General features: G+C 38.7%; 1 protein-coding gene across 6 annotated transcripts in view; it reads left to right on the plus strand.

Moving 5' to 3' along the window:
- Positions 1-27820, plus strand: part of rbpjb (recombination signal binding protein for immunoglobulin kappa J region b) — an 84800-nt gene that overhangs the window by 18330 nt on the left and 38650 nt on the right. For 2 of the 6 annotated variants that reach the window (XR_014029055.1, XR_014029056.1), the window contains exon 1: positions 9274-9371. The exons of 1 other annotated variant lie outside the window; for it this stretch is intronic. Coding sequence is in view for 2 of the 5 variants with exons in the window: in XM_081350778.1 (XP_081206904.1) it covers positions 9352-9371 (20 nt within the window). In the remaining 3 variants the exon portion in view is untranslated. Of the gene's footprint in view, positions 1-9258; positions 9372-12621; positions 12757-27820 lie in introns of those variants that run through there. 3 more of the 6 variants (XM_081350778.1, XM_081350777.1, XM_081350780.1) reach the window with 3 other exon arrangements.

Below are 27820 nucleotides of genomic sequence, written 5' to 3' on the forward strand. Positions count from 1 at the left end.
TGGGAGAAAAACAGAGCAATAAGAGGCATATGCGAATGCAAGGCATGTCAAGTGTGAAAGACAAGCAAATTGTAACAGAATGTGGTAAATTGAGTATAGGTCTTGCTATAACTGAGATGTTGGTTATATATGCATTTCAAGGAGGGAGATCTGGGTCAAGGTTTTGACAAGGCTCGTCTCGTTCCCCACCCCAACTCGTAATTTTATGAGAACTTGTACCGACAGAGCTATGCCGCTGTAGCATCTGACCACTGCAGACTTGTGTGTTCGGCGCAGTGCAGACCGATCGATGCATCACATCAAATATACCGCGAGAGCCATTCGAAAGCATTCAGAGCTTTATTTACGGTAATTATAGCATGACGTGAACGCAGTATCCATCCCCAATGTTTTTCATGGTTTTGGCCCCTGTTTACACCTGGTATTAAGATGCGTTTTGGTTGATCGGATCACAAGTGGACAAGGCTAAATACAAGTGTAAACAGGGACTAAACGTTTCGACCACTTCCAGAGGTAGTCGAAAACGCATTTGACCGGATTGCTTTCGTAGTGTAGACATTCGTGGTCGAATGTGTTCAAACAGCCACACCCTTCGCCTACTGACCTAATGCGTAAACATTATGGGAAGCGCTCTATAGCCATATGGGATCTAAACTTTGTCGGCTGGAGACCCAACTTTGACAAAAAAACGTACCAAGCACAATGTTCATGCGTTCGCGTGATCTTGCATCTGTCAGAGCAGAAACCAAAGCTGCTGCTCTCCGTATGTTTTTCCGCTGTCTTCGGTGTGTTCACATGTAATTTGCCTACCCATAGATCCTCTCCTCGAAGAAATCAGGGCAGAAGTTGTCGAAAGTTGACTAAGGAAATTAAAACACGGTAACACCTAGCCTGGGTTTCCCCATGCTGCCTTTAGCGTAGCGCGATTTTATTCACAACTGCTAGGCAGCCTGGACACCATGGACCAGATTTTCCCCTCAAAAAGGGAACCAATCACAGAACGGGGAGGGAGCAGCAAGACGATGACGACGTCAATGCGACACACCGAAGCAGTTTGTTTATATCTATGGATCCAACATGGCAGCAGATGCGAAGTTACCTTTCGATGCAGCCTTAGATAGTGTTCTAAGTAGTTTAGAACGCAAGTTTATTTCGTCTTCTTCCTTGTAAAATTTCTGTCGCTCTACATACGTCATCTGGTATAATTGAAACGATTGGCTATGAGCTACGTGCAGGCGCAATTGATAGACATTCGTAGCGCCCAATAAACGGCTCTGGGCATTCGTAAACCACGCCTCAAATACGAGAAAATGAACATGTGGTTCCCAGACCACGTCTCAATGAGACGAGGTCTGACGTTAGCCAGGCTAGGGTAACACCAAGTGTAAACGGGAATGTTTTCCTCGTCTACTTGTGATCCAATCGATCAAAACGCATCTTAATACCAGGTGTTAACAGGGCCTTAGTCTGGTGTTGTCCTTTTTAGATGTTACTGTATGTGCGCTCTGTTTAGTTCTGTTTATCTCGTGTGTTTTTGTACAGTCAATGCACCATTGCTAAATAAAAAATGTACTCAGTTTTTAGGATTATATGTATTACAGACCAGCATTTTAATTAACTTGACCTTTTCACTTCAAACTCACAGAGTTTTTAACTTATGTTTTCCATTTAAAGAAAGATAGATGGGCCTTTATGAGGGGGATAATAATGGAGTACATATTTTTAATGAAGTATCATAAATGCTGGGTTTCATCTCCATGTAGACTCTGTGATTATGCCGTCAATGTTAAAGGCATCCGTGTGCTTCACAGCTTGATATGACACTGGCCTTGTTGCACAGTTAAACAGATGACAAGAGGCCTGTGTGAGCCTGTTTTAATTACTGGAACACGACAGAATAAAGCTTGCAGTGCACAGTTATATGTTCACACCATTGTTACTTCTGTGCAAAGCAGACGGAGTCTCAAGACGTCTGTGCAAGCCTTAACAAGACATGCTGAGACACTGCATCTCCAAGATGTAAAATCAGGCCAGTTCTGATACATCGTTCAACTCTATGGCTTACATTTTTTTCATCTAACTGACACAGTAACCATGCAAATACACAGATTTGAGCTGCACTGACCACAATACTGCATATTAAGCCCTGATGTTCAAACCGCATCCTGATGACAAACACAATTCCATTCACAGCGGTTTTCAGAAATAAATAAATGAGATTGAAAACATCTAAATGTTAGACTGTATTATTCCTGCACATGCGTGTATTTTCTAGAGCATGACGTTACCCAAAGTGAACATCAATGTACAAGTCACCACATGTTTGGATTCAGTTCCTTCATGATTTTGGAATAATGAATAGTCAGCTAGTAGTCACAATTATAAAGAAAAATTGTTGTATAGACTGCACAATCTTTTACATAGACCATAATGATATCTGAACAACATTGGTCCTTTAGAGCCATGGAAAGGTTGAAAAAAAAAAAAAACATTTCCAGCTAGGCAGAGAAGAACTGGGATTTCCTAAATAAACAACCAGGAACTTCTTGAATGTCTGAATTGGCTGTAAATGAAGTCAGATCATCAACTCTTCATGGCCACAATAAAGGTCATTTAAGCTATTGGCTTCCTCATTTAAAGTGGAAAGTGTTACAGATCATTTAAAGATAAGGACAAAAGCAGAACAGATTAATCCACCATAGAAAGAAGAACCAATCCAAGCACGTTACAGATGGAGACTAATAAAATGCCATGACATTTTTAGGCAAGCCAGTTTTCAGTTCTTGTCAGATTCAACATTTGCTAACCATGCATGTCCAACCACTGTAAAAAAACAAAAAGTTTGTTATTTTTAAAGAAAAAGCTTTATAAATGCTATAGAAAAAAATTAATTGATTAACCGTAAGTTACCTTACCAGTGAAAATTTGTAAATGGTTTAACACGGCGTTAAGTGTTGCATGTAATATTCCTAAAGTAATGCCAAATTAATGATTTTTGAAATTATGAATTATTGTATAATTTACGGTAAAAAAACACAGGACATTCCCAGAACTCCGTGTGTGACGCATTACATATGATTATATTCTATTTAAATAGTTATTTTTTGATCAGTAATGTACATTAGAGTGTTTTGTGTTCCATTTTCATGTTAGTTAATGTTCATTGCATTATTTTAATGTCAACCATGATGGTGGTGTTTGGTCTTTGTTTGCATGACCCTGTGCATCGACAAAATATTGGGCATGTTTTATGGACAGGCCACTTATGAACTCATTGTGAGACTTTCTGTTTTATTACCTGCATTATTATTTTGGTTATCCTTACATTTTAAGGGTAGTTGTAAGGTAAAAGTAGGCTTACTAACATTATATCATGTAATGAAATATGGATATAACAAGTTAAAAAACATACAGGTACTAATATGCCTTCCCTTATACCAACAACATTGTCTCAATATTTTTTCATAGTAAATTTCTGGCAACCACAGTAGCTGTTTTTTTTTACAGTAAATTTAACAGGATATTTTGATGGTGTTAATAAAAAGCTATAAAGTGTTCACATTTTGTTTCCTTGATCACAATCTTGTGTGTTTACAAATTCTTTTTTGGATCAAATGGGGTTGAAGTTGCACACCGGCCTTGTGTCTTTCCTCTTTGCCACATTATTTTGAGGAGTATCCCATGCTGAATTTCTCAGGTTTATGCATCTAGCAGCTCAAGGCTAAAGCTGAACTCACTGAGATTCAGTCATTAACTTATATATTTGCTACAACAACCGCTTTTTACCCTCTGTAACTAAAAGCAGAAAACCAGACTTCTGATTATGGGCTTAATACTTGCCAGTTTATTAATCTTTTGGTTTCATGAAATGTCGAGCACCCATTAAATAGGATAATGATTTGTGTGTGTGTGAAATTCTCCTCAGATGCCGTCATCTTAGCTCATATACTCCCACTAAAAGGGGTAATATTCCAAATTCACATTCATGGATGTGCACTCGGGAATGACACTCAAAGCCCAGAGCCTTAAACTCATCTTTTAATTTCACTTGAGACTCACTAAACTGTTTTTAAGCTGCTCTCGGACCTACTACAATGGATTTTCCATTCGCCTCTCACTTTAGAGAGAGAAAGGCACTCATTTGGGCCATGGCTGCTTGTGAAGCCAGCGACGCCTGGTTCTTTTGAAGATGACTCTCCATTTGTCAAACTGCCTATTTCTTGTGGGTTTTTCCCTAGTGTTTTGTGGTGTATGCATGTGTGTTTGTGCCCCCCGAGGCGAACACATTCATACAGCTGACTGCTTGAACTACAGGTCAGTCCAGCCCAGCAAAATGTCAGTGGTGTCTTGTGATGCCCGTTGGCATTCATTATCAGATACAGAAATATTATCAAATTACCCAAAGCACCCTCACTTTTGAAATGCTGCCGATTTTCCTCATGGTGTGTGTGTGTGTGGTCCTGGTAAACCCTAGGTTACTGGTATGGATAGTAATTTTTGATCTCGTTGGGACTTTTTTTTTTGGTCCCCATGAGGAAAACAGCTTGAAAATAATGTTTGTTGAAAATGTAAAAATGCAGAAAGTTTTCTGTAAGGGTTGTGTTTAGCAGTAGGAGTAGGGTTAGGGGATAGAATATAAAGTTTGTAGAGTATACAAATCATTATGTCTATAAGTTGGCATAAAACATGAAAACCCATGTCTGTGTGTGTGTGTTTGGAGAAGAACCAATTCGTACGATTTGTCTAAACCCCAGTGATGGGTGGGTTTAGGGGCGGGGTCAGGGGTAGGTCATTCGTACGAATTCATACGAATTGGGCAACTCGTAAATTATGTACGATTTAGCAAAAATCATACAAATTCGTACGAATTAGCCACCTCGTAAAATACTTACGAATTGCCGAGAGATCGGGTTGGTCCATTAGTTAGCACCACAATTCAAATAACACCAAAAGAAAACAAAATATAACTTTGGTGTACCAAATGATATCCCTCTCTGCATTAAGAACGTGACTCTCCACATTACTCACATTGGGACAGCTGAATTTGTCTCTCCTATCAAGTTTCTCCCTCCTCAGAGGGCTGTTTCCACTATGATGAGTGTGTACTAAGTGAATATTGAAAATCCGTAAGGCCTAGGCCTTAATCCACACACTATACAGGTCTGTGGTTATAAGGTATTATCTGGTTGGGGGCTGGAGTGAGACTTGCCTTTGGAGACCAGTCTTTCTCTTGGCGAAACACACAGGCAGTCATCAACACTGGATTTACGGGCGGCACACTTGTGGTTTATTCGTGATTGCTTGAATTGGCGGCACATGCTGTCTGCTCCATCGAGCTCCTGAGATGGGTCTCTTTCATTGAAAATAATCACTTGGGACCTGCAAGACAGATGATAGAACAATACCGGAGAGGGAGGAAGAAAAAGCGAGGGAGAAAAAAGTGAAGTGAAATTATAAATCAACACCATATGGATTGAGAAAGAATTGAAAAGATATGGTGAAACTGTTGAGCTATGCAAACACATTAAAATGAACGATGTTTTAATAGCGATAAAAATAATAGTTGTTACTTAGGGCAAATTTTGGCAAAGTCTCAAAGACTTTTCCAACAAACTCTCAGGCAAGGCTGGACAGCCTACGGTGTGCACAGGAAGAGGAAAGAGTTATGGGGATTCCTAAAGGAAACGTTAAATCATATTTGTGTGCGTCCATAAAACATGTTATTAGTTTTATAACACGTTGGGGTCAAAGTTTAAAACCAATAGTTAAACTTGGAAACACTCACTCCCTATCATAATTTCACATATCTCGAGGCTTTTGTTACAATGGTTGTGAGGCCCTCAAACACTTGCACTTCTGCAGTCATTTACTGGTTTCATCTGTAAAAGATTTCGGAAACTTTACAGTTTTTATAAAACTCTAAGAGTAACTGGAGGTTACTTACTCAGATCGTAAAAAAAGACGGGGGAAAGGAATGGAAAAATGGCTTTGGTGCATGAGGCTTCCTCCCTTGAATCCTTTGGCTGAAGGCTCAGTGCCAGATTGTGTGTAACCTGTTTTTTTTAAATCCCCAATCTCTTTTCTCTGCTGTGATAGTACTCGTGTCGCTCTTTTCCACTATCTTGCTTCTCACATTTTCTTTCTTTATTATGCTCCTTTTCCTCTCAATCCTCCTCCACTCTCGCTCACTGTCTTGTCAGACAAATAAAAATCAATAATACTTCTGAAAGATTGAAAACTGTGGATTAAAGTCAGTTTGAGGTCAGGTGTGAGATTCCTGAGTTTGAGTCAGACTGCTATTTAATATTCCTGAACAGTTCACGCATCTCACAGCCAAGCAGCACAAAAGGCATCAGATGTGCCGTCAAGTGTGTTTTGAGATCATGAGATAATCAGGTGATAAAGAGGAATTCTAGCTTCAGAACTACAGGATTATAAAGAAAGGTGATGGGATGTTTGAAAAACAGTATTTTAAAGGCATAGTTTAGGATTGGGCAAATTGGTGATTCATTTGTATCATCTTTTTTGCACGTTTTCATACAATCTTGTGCTCCAGTGACGGTTAGGTTTATGGGTGGACCTTCATGCTTGCGTGTTTTCTAATACCCAGACATTTCCATACAAATCATACCAATTCTTACGAAATCGAGATCATGAAATAGTCGGTTGATAAAGATGAATTCAGCTTCAGAACAGCAGGGTTATAAATAAAGGTGTCAGGATGTTGGACAAACAGTATTTTAAAGGAATAGTTCACCCAAATTTCAGTCATTACTCACCCTCATGGTGTTCCTGTATATGACATGTATCTTTCCACTGAAAGAGATGTTTAGGAGAACGTCTGAGCAACCACCTCTCAACTCAAAGGGGCTGTCAACACCAAACACCAAACAATAAAAAAAAAACACCAAAGTGGTCCATTCTACACACTCTCATGGAAATTTGTAACTATTTTTACATTTTGGCAAATTGGTCGCAGCTGGTTCACAATTGGTCATACTCAGTGATGACAAAATGTATTGTTTCGTGTTTATTCTGACACCTTCAGTTCCACTAATGCACACAAATCAATGTTTTCATGAATTTCATGTAGTCTTAATGTTATATTGTGACATGTTTATCAAAATACACCCCTCTTTATTGTTACTTAAATAATCTTTTTGTACATACAGACACTGTATTAGCATGGCAGAACCTGATTTTAAAAAGTACAAAATGTTCCTGGACCAACACCTTTGTTGATCCTGTAACAACCTAACTGCTATGCCATGAAAGAAAGACAGTGCAGGAAATAAGAAGGTGAGAAACTGATGACAAAACTATTCCTTAAACACTGGAATCATGTAAAAGATTCTGGTATTTAGTACTTATATTTAGTTACTTTCTATTGTTTAGAACAGGGGTTTTCAAATAAGGGTCCAGGGACCCCCAGGAGGTCGCAAGGGAGTCCTAAGGGGTCCGTGGAAAAGTGTAAAGAAACAGCGTAAATTTAAAAAAATTAAAAATAAGATTCAATAAGGACTAATAATTAAATAAATCAAATAAATACAACATTAAGAAAATAAACTGAATTGAATCAATTAAAATGAATAAATATCTAAATATATTATATATCTAGTACAGCACAGTAATATATTTACAGTGCATACATAATTATAAGGCAAGTTAATATTGTGATAGTATTTTTTTCCAAGCAGATTTTACCAATTGAAAACCACATCATTAGTATTGAATATAATCATTAATAGGCAATGTAATTGTTGATGAGGGCTTAAAGTGAAAAACGCCTAATTTTCAGATGTGCAAAATTATTAGGCAAGTCAACTTATGAAATGCCCATGAGAATTTTTTTTTTTTTAAATAAATGCTATATAATTTTTTAAATGATGGCGTGACCATTTAACAGCGAAATGCTCAGCAATTGTGTCAGCATGGCCACAAAAAAACAGGTTGAGAAGAAAAGATGCATGTTAACTGCAAATGTCCTGGTGGTTTCAGACTTAATTCTTCACCTTAATTAAAGTCTCCAGTGCCACCATTTTTCAGAACTGCAAACCTGGAGTCTCCAGAAGCACAAGGTATCAGGTTCTCAGAGACTTTGCTAAGCCAAGGAATCCTGAAACATGACCCTATAAGAATCACAAGCTGAAATATGTCAAGAAATAGACAAAGATTGATTTTTTTTTTTTAAATGGACAGATAGGTTGAGAGTGAACCTTGAGGGACCAGCACCAGTTCAAGTCAGACAACAGCAGGGGTGTCGAGGGAGTCATGCTGTGAGCTGTTACTAACAATGAGCAAGACACACCTTTCAGGGTAGGAGATCATGATGGACTTAAAATCAACTCCAAAAGCTTACTGTTAGATTCTGGAAGATGAATTCTTCAAACAGTGGTACAAGAGGAAGTGGTGCTGGTCCCTTAAGAGCCTCTCTCAACCTTTCTGTCTATAAAGCCTTAAAAAATCATTCTTCACGCATTTCACAACACTTCAGCCCACGATTCTTATTAAGTGGAGGTCATGTTTCAGGATTCTTTACCTTAGCAAAGTCTCTATCCTGACATCTTGTGCTTCAGGAGACTCCAAGCAGGTTGCAGTTCTGGAAAATGGTGGTACTGGAGACTAAAGGCTTCCTGATGGTTTCACACCTAGGCTAATTGGTTCCCTTAATTCTTAAAGTCTTTTGCAGTTAATATTTTTTCTTCTCAACTTTTTTTGAGTGACCCTGCTGACCAAATGAGCTTTTCACACTTTAATTTTGTAATTTCCTTTTTGCATTCTCATGGGCATTTAACCATTTTTGACGCACCAGGATGACCATATGTGAGGATCTAATAGATTGAAACCCCCCTTTAGAATACATGTGACTATTTCTGCACACTATAGTAATTTTCATGGCTTGATAGCAAGCTCCATAACTAAATAAGTATCTTGCGAGCAAACCTTATCAGACCCAGAGCCTGGGAAATCTCAAGCCTTCACGTCAAAATACCTTGCCAATTCCGCCCGAAGAGGTTATTTACGAGCTTGTAAACAGTGTTTCGGCTCCGTAAAACATCCATCCGCGGCGCCTCGCACCAATCTCGCGATAACACGAGCCACGCTCACTGAGCTGTATGATGAGAGTTTTCCTCCTCTCGCGAGATCAGAAGAGTTTCCCACGCCTGTTGTTGTGGTGTCTGCCCTTTTCTTTCAGTCACCCTGCCCCCCTTCCACTGTCCTCGTCACCCGCCCCCTTTCTCTCTCTCCCTCGCTCCTTCAATCTCCAGTCTGCTTCTGTTGTCTCGGCGGCTGGTAGGGTCTGGGAGACAATCTCGCGAGTCTTGGAGTTTTGGTGAGAGTTTGTGGAAGATGGCGCCTGTTGTGACAGGGTAAGTCTGAGATTCAGGACTGCTGCAGGAGTTTAGCTCTTCTTACACACTTTCTCTTAAATTAACGGGTTTATTGAAGACATGGCGGGTTTCTTTTCCGTTATGGACGTTTACTGCCTTTCCACTGTGAATGATAGCGCTCAGCCTCTTTATAAGAGCATGTAGAGTGTGTGTTTTTATATTTTGAGTGTAGTGCGCGTGTGTTGTGGGGTTGTTGCATTGAGCCCCGTCGCGGTGCGTCTGCAATGCATGGAGAACCAGTCAGACCGTTTGTGTAGTCTTTCTAACCACACAACGTCCCGAAATATAATTGGGATTTTTTTTTATGCATCTCTGTATAAGGAAATCCCCATTAACGGAATGCCCCCAGCACACATGGTGTAGAGGCACATTGTATGGTTATAGTAATGCAGTACAGTGGCTTTGTTTCAGGCTTGGTTTCGTTTGGGATTGGAGTGGAAAACACCTCCCCTCTGAATGTGTGCTTTTGTTGCTCTGTCGTTGGTCAGATGTGTTTTTATTGATTGTCTGCGGGGAAATGTGCTCGATTGTGAAGTGTTGTTTACTAAACAGAGCCGCTGGCTCTGCTGTCGCTCACTCGGTGCAGACGAATGATTATTTAATGGCAAGTGCAACTAAGGACATTGAAGCTCACAGACTGGAAAAAGAAGCATGGAGACGTTTAGGACCCTTTTGCATGGCAGTGTTTCGCTTGTGCCACTTTATTGGGACATCGGTGAACAAATTATGTGTGATAATGACAGACAGTAGTGTTTCTGTAACTTAGCGGGGACATCCAGTAAACCCTTCTCTATATATATTATTAATTATATATATATGCATATTCGAATTAAAATATTATTACTTTTTTTGTTGCAGATATTAATTGTGCGTCGATTTGTGAAATCAGCATTACAGACTTGTTTCACAAACAAAAGTAGCTTCGTTTCGAGATGTACATCACTTAAATAGCGTGTTGTTCAATATGTGAATCGATATTGATTCAGTAATCGATTCGTTAGACCGATTCACACTGGTAACCTCTGAGTCTGAACGGTTCCTTAAAAGAAACAACTTATTGAAATCATTTGTTTGTGAATGACAACTTAGTAGAAAGTATTTTTTTCGTAATACTTCAAAATATTTCTCCTATCCAACTTAGTTAACTATAAGGCCCATCCAATAGAACAATAATAAATATAACTATTTTAGCGTCCACACCAACGTTCTGTTTATTATAATTACTACGCACAAGCTTGGGTTCATTCTGATTGGCTGTCAATGTTTTTATCTTTCATCACCTGAAAAAAAAAGGAAAGTGAAAGAGATTTCCTGTATTGATATAGCTGTGGTGTGGACTTCCATGTTCTCACAGAATTAGAACGATTACGTAAACGTTATAGTTATCAATATCATTGTAGTTTCCTGGTGGGAACAGCCTTTACGCTATTCTATTGATTTCCCTGAAAAGTGTAAATGTTGTGGCGCTTGACCGCAATATTGGTTCAGTGGTGTGCATTTGAGACAATTTGTTCAATCAACCAATGACTGGAAGCGTTTGGGAAACCTGTTTGAAAACAGTCATTTTTGGCATTCTTTTTCGTGACACTAGTGGGGGAGAAATTAGACATGTTAAGGGATATATTGCAGTGTCTATTTTCCATTCAGTTATTATTGTCACTGTTGTTAATAGTTTTATATTCACTATATTATTATTATGCTGTAATCTTATGCTGCAATGTTGATGTAGAAATTTGTAGGTATTTTTTAGTCGATACGTTCATGTCAAAAAGATACTCACCAAAGCACCCGTCAACTACATTTTGTCACGCAGGGAATTGTATGTATATAAAAACATATATATGTGTGTAAATATATATGTGTGTGTATATATGTATATAGAGTCTCTGGTACCTTTCATCATCTTTGTAGACAGCCAAGTAGGTGACAGACATCCCCTGGCTGGGTTTTTTTTTTCTCTTCCTTTTTTTGGCGAGAGAGCGAGGGGCGGAGGTGGTGGCAGACTGTTTATTTGGGGGCTTTCCAGCGGACCTGAACCGCCGCTGTTTTGACAACGATTGGTTGACTGGCCACCTGTCCAGCTGATGTCCACCAATGAAATTAGAGATGGCATGTTTGTTAGCATGTGTGAGGGCATCATCATGCCAGTGGCTGCAGCGATTCGAGTCTTTTACAGTTCACTGCACACAGCCTTTTGTGTGGTGCTCCCTGTTTGACCTGATAAAGCTTGGGCTTCTCACGTGAGGCTGGTGCTAGTCTAATGACCACGGGTCTGGTGGGTGTGCTAACACAGTCGGTTGCTCGTTCAGTGTGAAGCATGAGTAATCCTTCTCAATCCTTGTTTACACCTGGTACCAACTTACGTATCAGTTTATCGCCGTTTCGATAGTAGTAGAGTTAGTTTCGATATGAGAAATGCCACTGTATTGTGTAGATAATTCATCTGTCAGTAAGACACTGTTTGCTGTGTATGTAGAGATTTTATGTTTGAACTTTGCACCATCCTCTGTCACTAATGGGTCTTAAAATAAAACACTCAAAATAATAAAAAAAATACATAAAAGGAAGGGAGGGAAAATCTAGTTTAAAACATGTGCCTAATTCTTCAAAAGTACTCTTTGTATTTATGTTGGTTTTGTATGGTTTTGAAAAACTGGCTTTTCAAGAAAAAAACTAAAATTGGCTAAATAAAAGAGAAGTTTAAAACCTCAGTGTATGTGTGTGTGTGTGTGTGTGTGTGTGTATATATATATATATATATATATATATATATATATTTATGTATATATAGTGCTTTCATTGTGTTTTTATTTCTTTTGGAAAGGTTAGCCAGAAAATGTGCTGTGGTGCTCATCGGAAATCAATTCCTTGGTTTAAGAAAGATCTTTCGTGTGTGTGGAGGAAAAACAATCCCAGCATCACCTTGAATGATGAAAGCATGAATCACCTCCAGCACAATGCAGCCTGTATCACGCTCCAGGGGAAGAAGATTTTACTTAACATTACACGGACCAATTTCTCTCTCTATTCTTTCTTTGCTAAAGCGTATGCAATGTAGACTTGGAGTGTAGCCACTTTCTGTAGTGTATAATGACACAATAAAGTCTGTCCGCTTGGGACAATGAAAGGTGTGTGCCTTGGTAAACAGGTAGACGTGTGTGCGTGAAAGACCTGTTCCCCTGGGGCGTCTCTCCTTCCCTTATACCCATTATGCAGGCAAGACACTCGGAGAAAGCAAAGGGGTTTTGAGGGAAGAGCGGAGGGGCATTCGGTGACCTGTCTGAGCTGAGGAGAAATCAAATGGTGTGGAGCATAAAAGAGAGCATGCATGCTGTCTTGCTTCCTGCCTTGAAAATGATCAAAGGTAAGCCATTAAAAGAAAGGCTTGTTATTGTTAGCTGGATGGCGCATGCTATTCTCACCTTAATGCAGAGTTGCCATCATTATTGTGGTCTAAGTCTAAACTTAAATGAGTGGTCGGTCCAACTCGGTCAAGACCTTGTGTATGAAGGAAGGAAAAAAGGAAGTTCTCTACTTAGTGTAACTTACTTGCCTGTTGCATCATTTTTTTTTTATGACAGTTGCCCATGAACATTTCACATGTTCTCACATCTATTTGCAAAGGTCTCGGTTTGAAATGTGGTCATTTGAGGTGGCGAAGACTGCTGGGGCTTTCCTCAATGGTCACACCAGGAGCTTAGAGGATGAAACGGCAAATTTCGAAGTAATTTAGCTTGGCTCAGAGTCTGCATGGCACCCAGCATCAGTTCTGGTCCTTTGCCATGAGTTGCATTCAATAACTGTTATGTGCAGTCTGATGATCGTGGAAAAAGATCCGCTGTCACTCTGAATGAAACTTTGGAAATGTTTCAAACCATTGGAAACATTCTTTCGTTATTGACTGGTCAGTTGCCTTAAGGATATATGTTGTTTGTAAGTTTATCTCTTTGCCAAAAAGGTCTTGATTTCATTGGCAAGAGATGTTATTTACTTGTGTGAGCTTGGAATATTTTGAATGGTCTTAGCTTTGTCAGTAGGGATCTGAATGGCATTATCATACAGAGCCAAAAAATTGCTGTTGTGGTTTGATGAAAACCTGGGTAAAAAAAAAAAACCCAATCCCCCATTGTGTTTGACTTGGCATGGATAATGTATGAGGTAAAGAGAGCCCGAGTGCTACGGTGTTTGTGGTGCCCTTTTATTCTTGAATTTCCTCATTCTTGCACTGGCCGGTTGGTTGTGATTACAGCATAGCCAAGGGAACTTTGCTTTCTTCACTGTCAGCAGTTTTTTTTCTTCTTTTTTTCAAACATCCAGGATGTTTAATTCAGAAAACATGGAAGTGATTGCCTTGACTGTTTTGTATTTGATTTCTGAGTTAATTTACCCTGAAGTTATGAATGTTTCTGGACAAATGCTTAATCTGGAATGTTGATAGCCTGGTTAAGGGTAAAATAGGTTTTATCACCAATGAGGTACACATGAACGTGTCTGAGGACCTCATGAACCTCTGTATGAAAAAGAAACAAAGCTAGACAGAAAAAAGCCTCTGATTGTCCATGACAGGAAAATGGCCCCACGTTGATGAATTGTTTGTTTTGGCTTGGGGAAGGACCTCAGCACTGTGGAGTGACTGATTGACAGTGTTTACTTTCTAGTGGTCCAGCTGTTTTTAAGAGTGTGCCCTGTAATTGAACACAGCGACAGCGACGTTTTGTTGATATATTTCAGATTTCTTGAATGTGTTGGAACTTATAACCCCCAAAAATAAAAGAGCGTTTTGATGGACTAATAATGGGCTATTTAGTAGAGATGCACCGATTGTTTATTCGCTGATTGTTTTTTTTATTTTTTATTTTTAAGTTTAAGATTTAATTTTTTTTTAAGTATGTGAAGTGGAAAAATAAAGTTTTTTGATGTAAATTAATTTAGTTTAAACATAGTGATCTGTTATTGAAACTGATATCATTCTATATAGCCTACAGTATTAGGGGTGTAACAATATATCACAATACAAAAATGCAACAATGTATCGTGGATAGTGACAATATGTTTTGTGTATGGTTCACCCAAAATAAAAATTACTGTCTAAGAAAAAGTTTTCAGAGTTTTAGTGTCAGTACTACATTAATCTAGCCTGGAAATCCAGACCTAAATCTGAAAGATTAATGGTCTGGCATCGACTAATGAAAATCGGCCAGCTCGAGGGGCGGCACCAAGCATGCATTTGAAAAACTCACTGCACGCAATTGGATAACACTACGACCAATCACAACAAGCCCCATACGCTTAGCTACCAGCAGAGCTAACTGGTAGATTAGACTCTTGCCGTATCCGGTCGGCAAAACAGCAAAAACGCTTATCTTGCAAAGGAACGATTCGAGGGCCGTCTTCTGTTCCTCTTTTAGATAAAAAGCCAAGTCTAACTCGTTCATTGTAGCGGCCAAAGCCGTTTCAAACAACTGGTGTTCATCCATAGCCATCTTGCAATGTTTACTAATGACTTCGACGTCACAGTGCTGTCGTCATCTGTTTATCTCGCCTCTGGCCCGCCTATATCAGATAACCCGATGTGATTGGTGCAGCTCGGATACAAGGGCATATTTAATGAGCATCATTACTCAACGCCAGAGTAACTCGCTGAGCAAATTCAACTTGTGCTCTCGCGAGAACTCTGGATTTCCAGGGTAACATTAATCTACTATATAATGTTGAATATAATGTATAATTACGCAAGCGGGGGATATTTGTGGGTCCTGGTAATGCCAAGTGTCTTATGTATATGACAATGTCTTATGTTACCAGTAAAAAGTTGCCTAATTTAAATATTTTAAATATATTAAATATCTAGTCAGTGACAATGCAAGCATATTCGTCTAAAATAATTCTGTATTTTCAGCAGAAACATGAATATTAATAAATATTAATATTGAATAATATTCTTAATGAATAAGATCTCTAAGGTTTTTTTTTTTTTTTAAGCCTCTTATGCTCACCCAAGGATGCATTTATTTGATACGGTAAAAAACATGATATTGTGAAATAATGTACAATGTTTTCTATTTATATATTTCAAAATTGAATTCACTCCTATATGATGGCAAAGCTGAATTTACATAAATCAATCTAATATTGTGGTCCTGCTTAATATTTTTTTGTGGAAACTGATGCATTTTTCAGCATTCTTTGAGTAGAAAGTTCAAAAGAACAGCATTTATTTGAAATCGATTATTTTTATAAGTCTTTAGTGTCACTTTGATCAATTTAATGTGTCCATGCTGAATAAAATAATTCTTTAAAAAAAAAAAAAAAAATTCTGACACTAATAATTGTTTAGACTGCTTGTGTGAATTCCTAATATTTAGCTTCTTATTTCCCCCTATAATGTTATCTTGATCCTCCATTCCACTAACCACATTTGATCAGCTTGTCATCCAATTTCAGTGTGGATTTCAATGTTCCGCTACTACCCAGGTCTTTACTGTGAGGAAGTGAGGAATACACTATTTAGAGTATTTAGAGAGCCTGTGGAGCGCAGCCTGGCCGGCATCTCTCCAGGACAAGGACATCTATTAGGCTGCTAAGCGCCGTTCCTCAGGGATCTGAGGAGGATGACAAGAGACACTTGAAGAGGCTGGCACTTGGGAGTTGACCGCAAAGGAATGACATCGCAAGGTCTGGATGACCTTGCATCTTGCATGAGGAGTCAGTCCTTTAGAAACACAATCTTTCTTTGACAGAGTCGTCAAATGAGCAAGTGGAAGTGCTTCGTTGATAAGTTCATTACTAGGTCATTCTTTTAATTTACTGCTTTGAGACAATTTCTTGGTTGTTTCAAATACTCTAACAGCAACTCAGTCTTGTCTTTTTTATATGCTTCAGTACGTCCTAAAACATAAATATAATGATATATCAGTGGCCGATGTTATTCACGGATAATTGCCAACATGTAGCCTAATTATTATTATTGACAGCAAACGGTTTTGTAATATTTTTATAAACCTAAGCCTAAATCATGTCAGTTTTTGAGGATTATTTTAAAATCTTCGCACCATGTTGTGTTGTGGTTAGACTTAATTGGGACCATCTGCTGTAAGTGAAAATATGCCATTTCCTGTTTTTGTCAAGTAGCCTAATAAGCAAAAATGCAGTTTACAGAGTATGCTTTCTCTCATTCTGTCTGTGCTATTTTAAAAGGTTTTAATTGTTTCTACATATGCATCAGATAGACTTCCTTTTTTTTTCACCTTGCGCCATAAGTACTGTTGCTATGATGCTGTGCTATGTTAAAAGTTGTAACTTTGGGTATTGCGACCCTTGCACTCTGTTTTTTTTTTTCTATTAGTTGACAGCTTTCCAAAGATTTATGACACATGGCAGTCTGATCTATATAATTTTTGATTCCTATTATGATTTTTATGAAACAGAATACTAGTGGTCGACTGATATTGATTTTTTTGGTGGCAAATGGCAAATCATTTTACTTAATTTTTTATATTTTAGAAAAAAGAAAAAGAAAAGATTAATCTGTAAAAATAAACAGATATAGGCTATACTTAAAGGTATAGCGGAGGATTTTCCCAAATTTTAGAAAAGAACCGCCCTCTCCACTTTTTGAAAAATGCACATGCGCAACACTCTATCTGCTCCCGAGAGGGAACGCCTATTAAACGTGTGCATGAGAGAGCATGCACGAGCTAATCATAGCTTACATTAACTTTTACTAGCAGTGATTTTAAATGGATTTCTCCAAATAGCATGCCAAACTTTACTTGTCAAGTAGAAACTTTGCGCCTGAAGCATCAGTGGGAAGCCCAACCTGTGTTTTGAGCGCACACCATCGTGTGAATCGTGTGCACGAGCACGTACGACGGCCTTACGTAAACATATCACCAGAATGATTGACACTTAGGAGGACCAATAGTCTTGATGGTCCACCCGGAAAAAGGCTATACCTTTAAGAAAGATGTAGACTTCTTAATTCTGTAATCCTATTACAGTATTTTTCACAAATAAAGAAATTGTACAAAAGAAAAAAGAAAGAAAGTAAACACTGTCACCAACTGGGCACTCAGTAATCCGGTAGGCCGCACTGGGAATCGTATTTCTTCAAATAAAGACAATAAGACACTAATTTTACATAAGCACACAGTGAAAACGACATGAATATGACATGTTGGGCAACTGGACAAAGCGCAGCATAGTTTGAAATCAAAGGTTTAAAGTTTAGCGATCTTGCATCTCCAGTGAATCTTAACTCTCCTGTCCGCATTCAATTCGCGCTGACGGACTGTCAATCACAAAATACACGTGTTTATATTCAGGCTACAAATGCACCCTTCAGAAATGTGTGTTTCTGCGTTCTCAGTGCCATCAAAATAAAAGTCCCGCTTTTGACACATCTGCCAAACAATCTTTACAATGCATGGCATTCTGGCCAACGATGGGATTTTTCCTTTGCTGGCAAATTTGAAGTATTTTTTTAGTGGCTGACCGATAATTCGCCAAGGCCGATATATTATTAACCGATATTAGGCATTTTTTAAAAATATCTGTATCGGACGATAATATATCTTGTGTGAAGGTAATGAATTATAATTTTTGAATTAACTTGCCTCTTTCAGTTGAAAGTGTTAAAAACAAAAATACAGTTATTCAATACCAGACGTCAGATAATGTCAGTGTTTTCTTTTTCTTTTTTTTGGACATGAACTTGAGAGCTTCATTTGTTTGATGTCAGAGAAGGATTGATGTATGTGACATTAGCTGGGATTGTCCCTTTCAAGAGCTGCTTCAGTCAGAATTGGACTTGAGTGAAGGAAAGCGAGTGTTAGGAAGCTGAAAGAGGAACAAAGAGTTGCTCTGAATGTGTGCGTTTCCTCTGCTGATACAACCACGCATAGAGAAACCAGACAGTGAGTTAGAGCTGACATGTGTAGGCAACACATCACTGCGACACCTTCCTGTCTATTGGACCTTATAACCCCTCACCCAGCTACAGATTGCAAAATGAGCTTAAGGTCACAAAGTTTTTGAAGTGTTTTTTTTCTTTTCTTTTTCCTCGCATATGTCTGTGGAAACAGCTATTGTGTTGGTCAGCCCACACAATAGTCACATCTTGAGCTGGAGATTTGAAATGCTTGCAATATTACGGCACAGTCTGACATCACTAGTGCTTTACTGGATGCCCTGAGCCCCCCGTTAACTTCTGAATAACAGATTCCCACAAAAAATAGTTTGGACTTGTCCCTCAAAAAAAAAAAAAAAGTGCGGTTATGTGTTTTTATAATCACATTGACTTTATTGTTGGAGGTCGTATGGTCATTTTATTTTCATGAATTATTCAGTAAGGTTGCATGAAATTGATCAAAAGTGACAGTAAAGTCACTTATAAATAATGTCACAAAAGATTTCTATTTCCAAAAGATGCTGTTGTTTTGAACTTTCTATTCATCAGAGAATAAATTAGATAAAACATATATCCTGTATTAAGCAACACAACTGTTTTCAACATTTCTGAAGGATCATGTGACACTAAAGACTGGAGTAATGTTGCTGAAAATTTAGCATTGCCATCTCAGGAATAAATTACATTTTAAAATATATTAAATGAATAAATTACACTTTAAAATATATTAAAATAGAAAACAGTTACTTTTAATTGTAATATTTCACAATATTTGTCTGTTAAAAAAAAATCAAATAAATGCATCCTCGGTGAGCATAAGAGACTTCTTTCAAAAACATTTAAAAAAATCCAAAACTGTTGGATGGTTGTGTATTGCTTATGAGAATACGATGAAGTCTTGACATATTTGACATATTTTTTTTATTGATTGTGATACCATGTAATAACTAATTAACTTTAAAAAAAAGCATTTTAAGAATATAGATTCATGTTATTCTTTCAGTGCCACAAGCATTAACTTCTAATTTTATGTGTCCTGTCCTAAATCTTGTTCATGCGCTATCCTGTCCACTTTCCATCAGTCAGAATGAAAACTAGAAATATTATATGAAGAAGAACTGTTATTTTAAGCACTTCCATGTTTTGTAAAGAGGAAACTGTTGGCCCAATGATGAAGAAACACAAGTGAGAACACAAAGGTCACAGGTTCAGTCCCAGGTTAGGGTAAAAGCTCTTTAGTTTCCTGCATTGCAAATGTTCCTCGGAGGTAGAGGTAGACACTTCACCTCAGGTTGTTCCAGGGTTTTAGGCTCCTGCAATTAGTGTACTTGAAGTTTCTTTGGCCGAAAAGCTTCCACTAAGTGATGAGTAAGGCCTGTGATTTTCTTTCAGCTATAGTTGTGGGACTTGGATTAAAATGAATCCGGCAGCGCAAGCTCAGTATTTGCACAAGCTCACATCCTGAATGTGAACGCCAGGATACGACTGCCAGTCAGAGAACCTCCAGTGAAATACACCATGACCCAATTCCGATAGGACGTCAATGTCCTTTTCTTTTCTTCCCCTTAGTGTGGTTTAGCTCTGGTTGAAGCATGAGGCAAAAAAGACCATTTCTTCCAGACGTTTAAGGGAATGTTGTTGTTTTTTCTCTTCTGGTGTGTCTAAGTTGAACTAAAAGCGTACGCACGCGGAGATGAGTGAGTTTGCGTGTGTAAACGCATGAGCTTGAACGATTGTTTTAGGCGAACGACCAGCTGCGAAACTGCTCTCCAGAAAGTCCCATATGGATATTCTATGGGCTCTGCTTGATGTTGGAAGTGGTCAGAAGGAGAAAGAGGGAGGTTTTCTTTGACTCTTTCCCTGTCATTAAAATATCCCCATGTCAAAGAAAAAGCTGCCGTTGTGAGCTCAGCCATATGCGCCTTGCCCGAGGCGACCCAACTCGGCCCAACCTAACAACCAAACCAGAGCTGTCCCTCTTCCAAAAAAAAGCCCCTCCCTTGTGCTGTTGGCAGGGGCGTTTAAGGGCAGGCATTAGGGCCACGTCTCAATAGCACCCTTCTCTTAAAATAGGGTCCTGCGTATGACTTGATCTCCTTTACTTGCTACTTTGATTATGTAACTTCTTAAAGTTTTGACAAGAGTGACGACAGAGACTTACCATTAATGCGCCGTTTTCAGATTGACCTCAGGATTATTCCAAACGGATCAGCCACATGTCAAAGTAATGGTCCAATGACATAATGTTCTATTAATTTATTCATAACTGCATTGGATAGTCACACATAAAATGACTTGAATGCCCCTCTTTGAGCATGTTATGATTTCTGATTTACTATTGGGTGGGGGCATAAAGGACATTTCTTCATATCACAATGATTTTAAAAAATAAATAGTTTGGCATGATAATTTATTTTGACTCTCATTAATGTGAGTCAAGGTCAAGAACACTTAGGCTAATATTTATGATATATTGATGATATTTGTATAGCCACATGACAAATTAAAACATTTTTTGAAAATTACAGTTTTTTCAGAACCATATAAAACATGAACACAAAGAATATGTTTCTAATAACTAGACTTTTTAAAAAGACATTTCTATTTCTTTATTGTGGACATTTATGTCATTGACCTATCTATTGATAAGTCATTTTCAGAGCTGATTTATTAGGATTATTCAGCCCGGTCTCACCCCAAAACGTCACATACTGACGCGTCTTGACCAAACGGCAATATACGGCGAAAAGGGTACCCCTAAAACGTCCATATGAGACGAAGACATAAGCGAACCAGCAGCGCCTCTTAGCGGTACCCTAACGCATACCTAAACCTACCCATAACCCGAATAGTCACATACGGACGTTTTAGGGGTACTCTTTTCGTCGTATATTGCCGTTTGGTCAAGACGCGTCAGTATGTGACGTTTGGGGGTGAGACTGTGTTAGATTATTCCAAACTGAGGTCAAAAAGTCTCTATTAAAAATAATGTTTTTATGATTTACGTTTTTTCCACCATAATAAAGATGTTCACTCGCATGTATTAAAGCTGTAAGAGAATATTCAATCTCTTTTTACTTGATGGTCTCACCACATGACATTTTTAGTCACATGACATCATTAAGTCAACTTGACACATGTTTTAAAATCGATTTTTAAAAGATTTTTCCATTTCTTCATCATGGACACCATTGACCCATCAATTAATGGGCCGTTTTCAGAGCTGACCTCAAGATTCTTCCAAACGGATCAGCCACATGTCAAACTGATATTATCCAGTCATGGCACTTGCCACACTGCCCAATATGAGCCATCCTTGCCCAGTCAGAATAACATTAATCAGATGAACTTGTCCCAACAAAAATAACTTTATTCCTGTACGTATGGAACGTCTGAAGGAAAGCATATGGTCGGGTTTGGCTCACTCATGGTTAGTCACTCAGTTTTACCACCATTAACCCCTTTTTAGTCCTTTCCCATAATTTCCTCTCTCTTTCTCGTTTAGTCTTGGATTTCTCCTGTTATTCCCTCTCTTTCTTTATGTGCAATCCAGATTTCCTTGGAGGCTTGGCAAACAGGGAGGGTTGTGAGAATGTTTGTTCAGAGTCTCGTATCCTCACTAATGTGATGGTTGGCTCCTGGGCCGATACATGTTGGCACAGCTCGGGCCTCTCCCAGCGACAAGTTTCGCCAAATGCTGTAGTCTACGAAGCACATACTGAAAGATTTAGGAAAGCCCTCGGCTCGCTGTTAGGTGCTGTCAAAAGGTCAGCATAATTCGGTAATTTGAGGTAACCGCTAACTCGACTCAGATGATTTCCTCAAGTTAATATCTTTCAGCTCTCCATATCGTGTAATGACTCGGTAGGAAGGAAATGGAAACCTCAGCTGAGCGTTAACTAACTGCTTGCTCATGGCTAACTCTGTTAACAGTACATTAATTCTGAATGAACTAATGGTTGGTGCTGCTATAAAAGGTAAAGTTAATCCATATGTTCAAACTGGCTTGAAGCTGGTCTTGGTAGAGCAAGGAGCGAAGCAGACACTGAATGGAGATTATTCACAACATGCTTTGCTGATTTGGCTAATTCCTCGCATTTGGGCTGTGGTACACCACTGGTGTTTTGCATCGGCCTCCGTCATATTTATTTCAGCACTCAGCGTCAAATTGTAGTGGCGTGCGTGTTCAATTGAAAATGAAGAGTGGAAATGAATTCAAATGAGACGTGATTGTGTGTAAACTTTTAATGTGTTGCCAGGTTCTTAGATGAGAGTATCAGGTGCCAGATCTCTATAGACGGGGTTGTTTGCCTCTGGTCCTGCCGGCACACAAGGTTGTCCAGTAGTGCTGGTGTGGTGTGACTATTGTTGCTATGACTTCAGGAAGATGGTATTTCTCAATAAGAAGACGCTGTAAATGTAGTCGTGGGGTTTAGAACGCAGAAATCTATCTGTCTGCCCTACGGGGAACTTATGATAGATAGGACACACACACACACACACACAATTAAATGTGAAAGATGAATCATCATTGTGGTTAGTGCTTGTTAGCTTTTTCAAAGAGGAATTCATTTTCTTAAAGATGACATGTGCGATTTATGTTTTAATGTTAAAATAGTTCCTCCTAGCCATAAAGTCTTGAAAATAACTCTAAGACAATTACAGATTTCACATCACAACTATCCACCTTATATCCACTGTGAAAGTAAGCTATTTTCTGTGAATGTATGAGACTTCAAATTCATTAACTAGAAGAATAACAAAGTGCAGTAAACTACTGTAAAACTATTTGCATATGAACCAGTTTTTGATTAAAATAATAAATTAAAATTAAGCAGCATAACAGATTCTTTTTGTGCAGCTAAAATAACTGGAAGTGAATGAGAGCAAAAGTCTTAAACATTGAATTAAATAGTCAGCAGTGCACTTTTATGTTGAAAAAAGGTGGATAGTGAATCATTTTCAGAGCGTTTCCCCCCTAACTGATGATCATTGCCACCAGTGGTCTTGTATGCGTGTGTACAGCCGATTACACATGCAAAATCTGTCTGTGCGCGTTCAGTACATGCATCCTATGCTTACGAAAACAAACTTACATCACACTCTTTTTTTTTTTTGTACAGTCTGACATTTTGTGAACGTGCATCTCAACTGATACTGTGAGATTAGGGTGCGACTACATTTGCACATGAGAGGAGTGCTTTTGGAAACCTTTTTGAAAACAGTTGAAATTACACACTTAAGCTTTAAGACTCCAATATTTCATTAGGAAGTCAATGGACCCTTTTTATATTTTTTTGGTTCTCAGAAGCAGAAGTCATCATAGTTGGGTAAACTTCTATAGTGGTGAATGGAGACGACAGTAAATATGTTTTTTGTATTTTGCTCCAATAGCAAAAGAAGAAAAAAATCAGTGATGATTTTCCAAATTAGGGAAACAATGTATAGAGATTGATTACGTCAGTCACACGGCAATATATCCTCATAGCAGTGTTAATACATTTTTTGTCATTTATCGGTATCGGCCGATATATGTTAAGATATGTTATTGTTTTCGGCCCAATAAGAAAATGTGGCCGATATATTACAGCTGATAAATAATGGATTATTTCCTCCAGCTGAGACACCTCACTGTTCACCATGATGGTTTTGAACTGCTTAAAAAAGGGAAAATACACTTAAAGGGATGGTTCGGAGTAAAATCAACCTAGGGTCCTTTGCACCATGACATTGAGCCAAACACCCCCCAGAAGCCTTTTTTCCCTTGGTTGAACATTTAGGGTCTGTACTCATAAAACGAGTCATTGGAAAGTTTGTAAGTACATCAGGAGTTTATTTAAATAACACTTGCCTGACGGCTCATGCTACTGCTAACCCGGACGTCGACGTTACTTCACTGAGTTGAGGAAAGCACGTAAAAGTCCTGACAGAAAGCGATGCATAAGGATGTTTATTTAAATAAACTCTGGATGTACTTACAAACTTTCCAATGACTCGTTTTATGAGTACAGAACCTATTTGTACTACTGTAGAAGTTTGGTACCATTCTGGGCAATGTTAGTGGGGTAATTTACGAGATACAAATTTGGAGCCATTAGCGCCTGCACTAAGCCATTCGGCTGATATCTCTAAATAAGCTCTAACTTTAAAAATGTTCGACCAAGGGAAAAAAGGCTTCTGGGGGGGTGTTTGGCTCGATGTCATGGTGCAAAGGACCCTAGGTTGATTTGTTCCGAACCATCCCTTTAAGTGCAACATGTGCTGTCATATAGGCTACATAAAAGTATGATGAGATATAATATATAATTGTGTGCTTAGGACATGGCTTTTAATGGTGAAACTTTTGTTTTTGTAAGCCGGCTCTCAAAAATTTGATTTATGGGCTAATATATAGGTTATCTGTTTTCAAATATAAAGAATTATCGGTATTGGCCTAAATTTTCATATCGGTGCATTCCTAAAGGTAATATAACACAATTTATAAATGTTTTAAATGTGTATAAAAAAAAAAAAACTTTACAAGATTTGCAATGTTGATGATGTCATCACAGTCGTGACTGATAGATCAGAGCAGGGTTCTCAACTCTGGCCCTCGAGGTCCACTTTCCTGCAGAGTTAAGTTCCAACATTGGCTGCGTTTACACTTGGCATTAACAGCGATCACCGTGATCCAATCAAGCCGATCGGATCATAATCCAATCAGGACATGGTGCGTTTACACCTGTCCTCATCAAGTGGCTTCTGTATCTGGATAACAGATCGGATCTTGCTTTCCCGTGAAAAAAAAAGAAAAAAAAAGATGGCTCCTTTTTTTGTGCAGATTTGTGCATTTTACAAATCTCGCAAAATGAGGAGGATGAAGAGGCTGCTAGTAGCCTACTGATAATGTGGATAGATTCCGTAATGGAAACGGTACAGAGAAACGTATCCGAGAACGTTGCCAGCTGTGGTGGGAAAAATGCGTGTTCTTTACAGAAAATGAATGGTTCTGCAACTTTAGGGTGCGAAAGCAAACATTTCAGCATATTTGTGATGTACTCTGCACTCGACCGATCGCAAAACCACACAGCTATGTGCAGCAATTCTTGGAGAGAGGAGGGGAGTAATGACAGTGGGCGGGGTTTTGTGTGACGTCCACCTGTGAATGCAGACACGATGGCTGGATTGCGTTTACATTACACTGAGATCCGATCACTATGCGTCCTCGGCTACCTCCGAACCTGGACACGCTGACCGGATAACATTCCGATCAGAAGCGCGTTTACACTTGTCTTTTCAATGTGTATGTGGACAACATCCGGATACAGGTCGCATGTTAATGCCAAGTGTAAACGCAGCCATTGATCAAACTCACTTTCCTATAACTTTCTAGTAATCCTGAAGTCCTTGATTAGCTTGTTCAGGTGTGTTTGATTAGGGTTGGAGCAAAACTCTGCAGGACAGTGGACCTCAAGGGCTCCTGGTTCAGAGCTTAATTTCAGTGTTAAGTGTTTCCCCCTCTGTTTGTGAAGCCAATTCAGGTGCACAAAGAACATATTTTGTTTTATTGTTATCAGTACAACATATTGCACAACCGTTTAATAAAAGACTGTAGCCTTCACATCTTGTGACTCATTCCTTTTGGAATGACTTCAGGACTTCTCTGTTTTCCTGAACTATGCACGTCCACGCTGTGAATAGAGCAGTGGTAACAGTGGATAGCTCAGTTAGAAAACCCCACAGGCGTTGAAATGGTATCTGCACTTTTAATCCTCTCCTGTCTGTTTTTGATGATGTCACTGCCTATGGCCCTACAGCTACCCATACCGATGTTCAGTTGTTGCTGGTTGTTATGTTAGGGAGATGAGATGAGTGCCAGATACCAAGACACTTTTATATTGTCAACACAGTCATATGCTGTGCTCTTTCTCTTTTTTGGGATGTTTATGTTTGTCCAAACCCAGAAAGGGGTTTTCAGTACGTGATGCCTCTAATATCTGGAAAACAGTATGGACAAGACTTATCTGTATGTAATTTAAATAATACAATTTGACTGAACACAAAATTGTTGAAATTATTTTTTACAACATATTTAGTCAAATTTCACTCAAAGTTAGTTGAGTAAACAAACATTATTTACCCAGCTTTGACATAATAGGAGAAACAGTCAGTATTGTTTAAACGGTGTCCAAGAGAGACCAAATGAAAAGTAAATAGATAGAAGTAAACGAAAAACAGTACAAATAGGGAGGAAGAAAAAGAGAAAATCAAACCGTCGAAGTTTGCTGCTCTTGAGAAACGTGGTTTCAACATCATGTTCTGTGATTTACAGTGTGCTTGTTTGAGCGTGTTAATCCGAGTACACACTGTACGATTTTGGACATGACTTGGCCATCTGAGACGCATTTTGAGAATCCTAAAAGATTCCTCTGATCCTGGGTCAAAATCTGAAGTCTTTGATCACTAGTTTGACATGTTGCAGCCAATTAATGACCATTGCGATCAAATTTGACCTCAGACGAAATTCTGGCGGTGTCGGAAGTTTTGAAACGCAGTCCTGCAGTGTGACTTCTCCAACGATGACCATTAAATCAAAAACCAATGGGAGAACCCAACCTGATGACGCACTTTGTGGGACAACAACAAACCACCACTTGCTCCACAGACACACACGACACGTCTTCGCTTTTTCTTCTTCTTCCTTGATCAAAATTAGCGCTAGAGATTGTTTTTGTTTGCTGGCCACCATTTCTATCCTACATGTAAATGCAGCTCAGAGTCAGCGACCGTGTCCCGGATTGATGATGTAAAACTGCGGACGAGTCTTCTTCTGGCTTTAGTCGCTCCTCGTACACAGAGCCGGATTAACGCAAAGGCAAACTAGGCACGTGCCTAGGGCCCGATTGGCGGGATGGGGCCCAGACAGAGAAAAAAAAAAAAAAAAAAAAAAAGTACAAATGTCCTATCTACAATTTATTTCAATATTTATTAATTAACTAAAAATAGTGACGATGTTTATCTTAATCATAGACTGTTACATTACTGCAGTTAAACCAATTAATGTGTCCGTTACAAAGCGGGTGCCGGCTTCTGAAAGTATGTGTAACGAACGCATCCATCAGGTGCGCGAGGCAAAAGCCTAATAAGCAAACAAAGAAGCACAGCTCATAATGCAGGTGTGTGAGTTGTCGTCATCTATTTTGGAGTGATTGCAATGTATTCTAAATATAAACTTGTACTGTAGATCAGCGTCATTTCTGGAAAAATCATTCACCGCTTTATTACGAGTTTAAAAGAGCGCGAGCGTCATTAACGTGCCCAGACGCGACGCTTTGAATTTGCGCGTACAATGAATAACATCGCGTCGGGAGCTGACTAGTAAAAAAGCTATAAAATTAAAAGACAAGACGTCTGTATTCTAAGTTAAAAAGCCAATACACTACAACATTTTTAAATGTTTCAAATAGTCTAAAGGATCTCATATCTATGGGTCTATCTTCTAAATTCTGCTGATGATTAGATTCCTGACATTACGCCAATA

Source organism: Scardinius erythrophthalmus (genome assembly GCF_964197995.2).
Source record: "Scardinius erythrophthalmus genome assembly, chromosome: 2".
NCBI lineage: Eukaryota > Metazoa > Chordata > Actinopteri > Cypriniformes > Leuciscidae > Scardinius > Scardinius erythrophthalmus.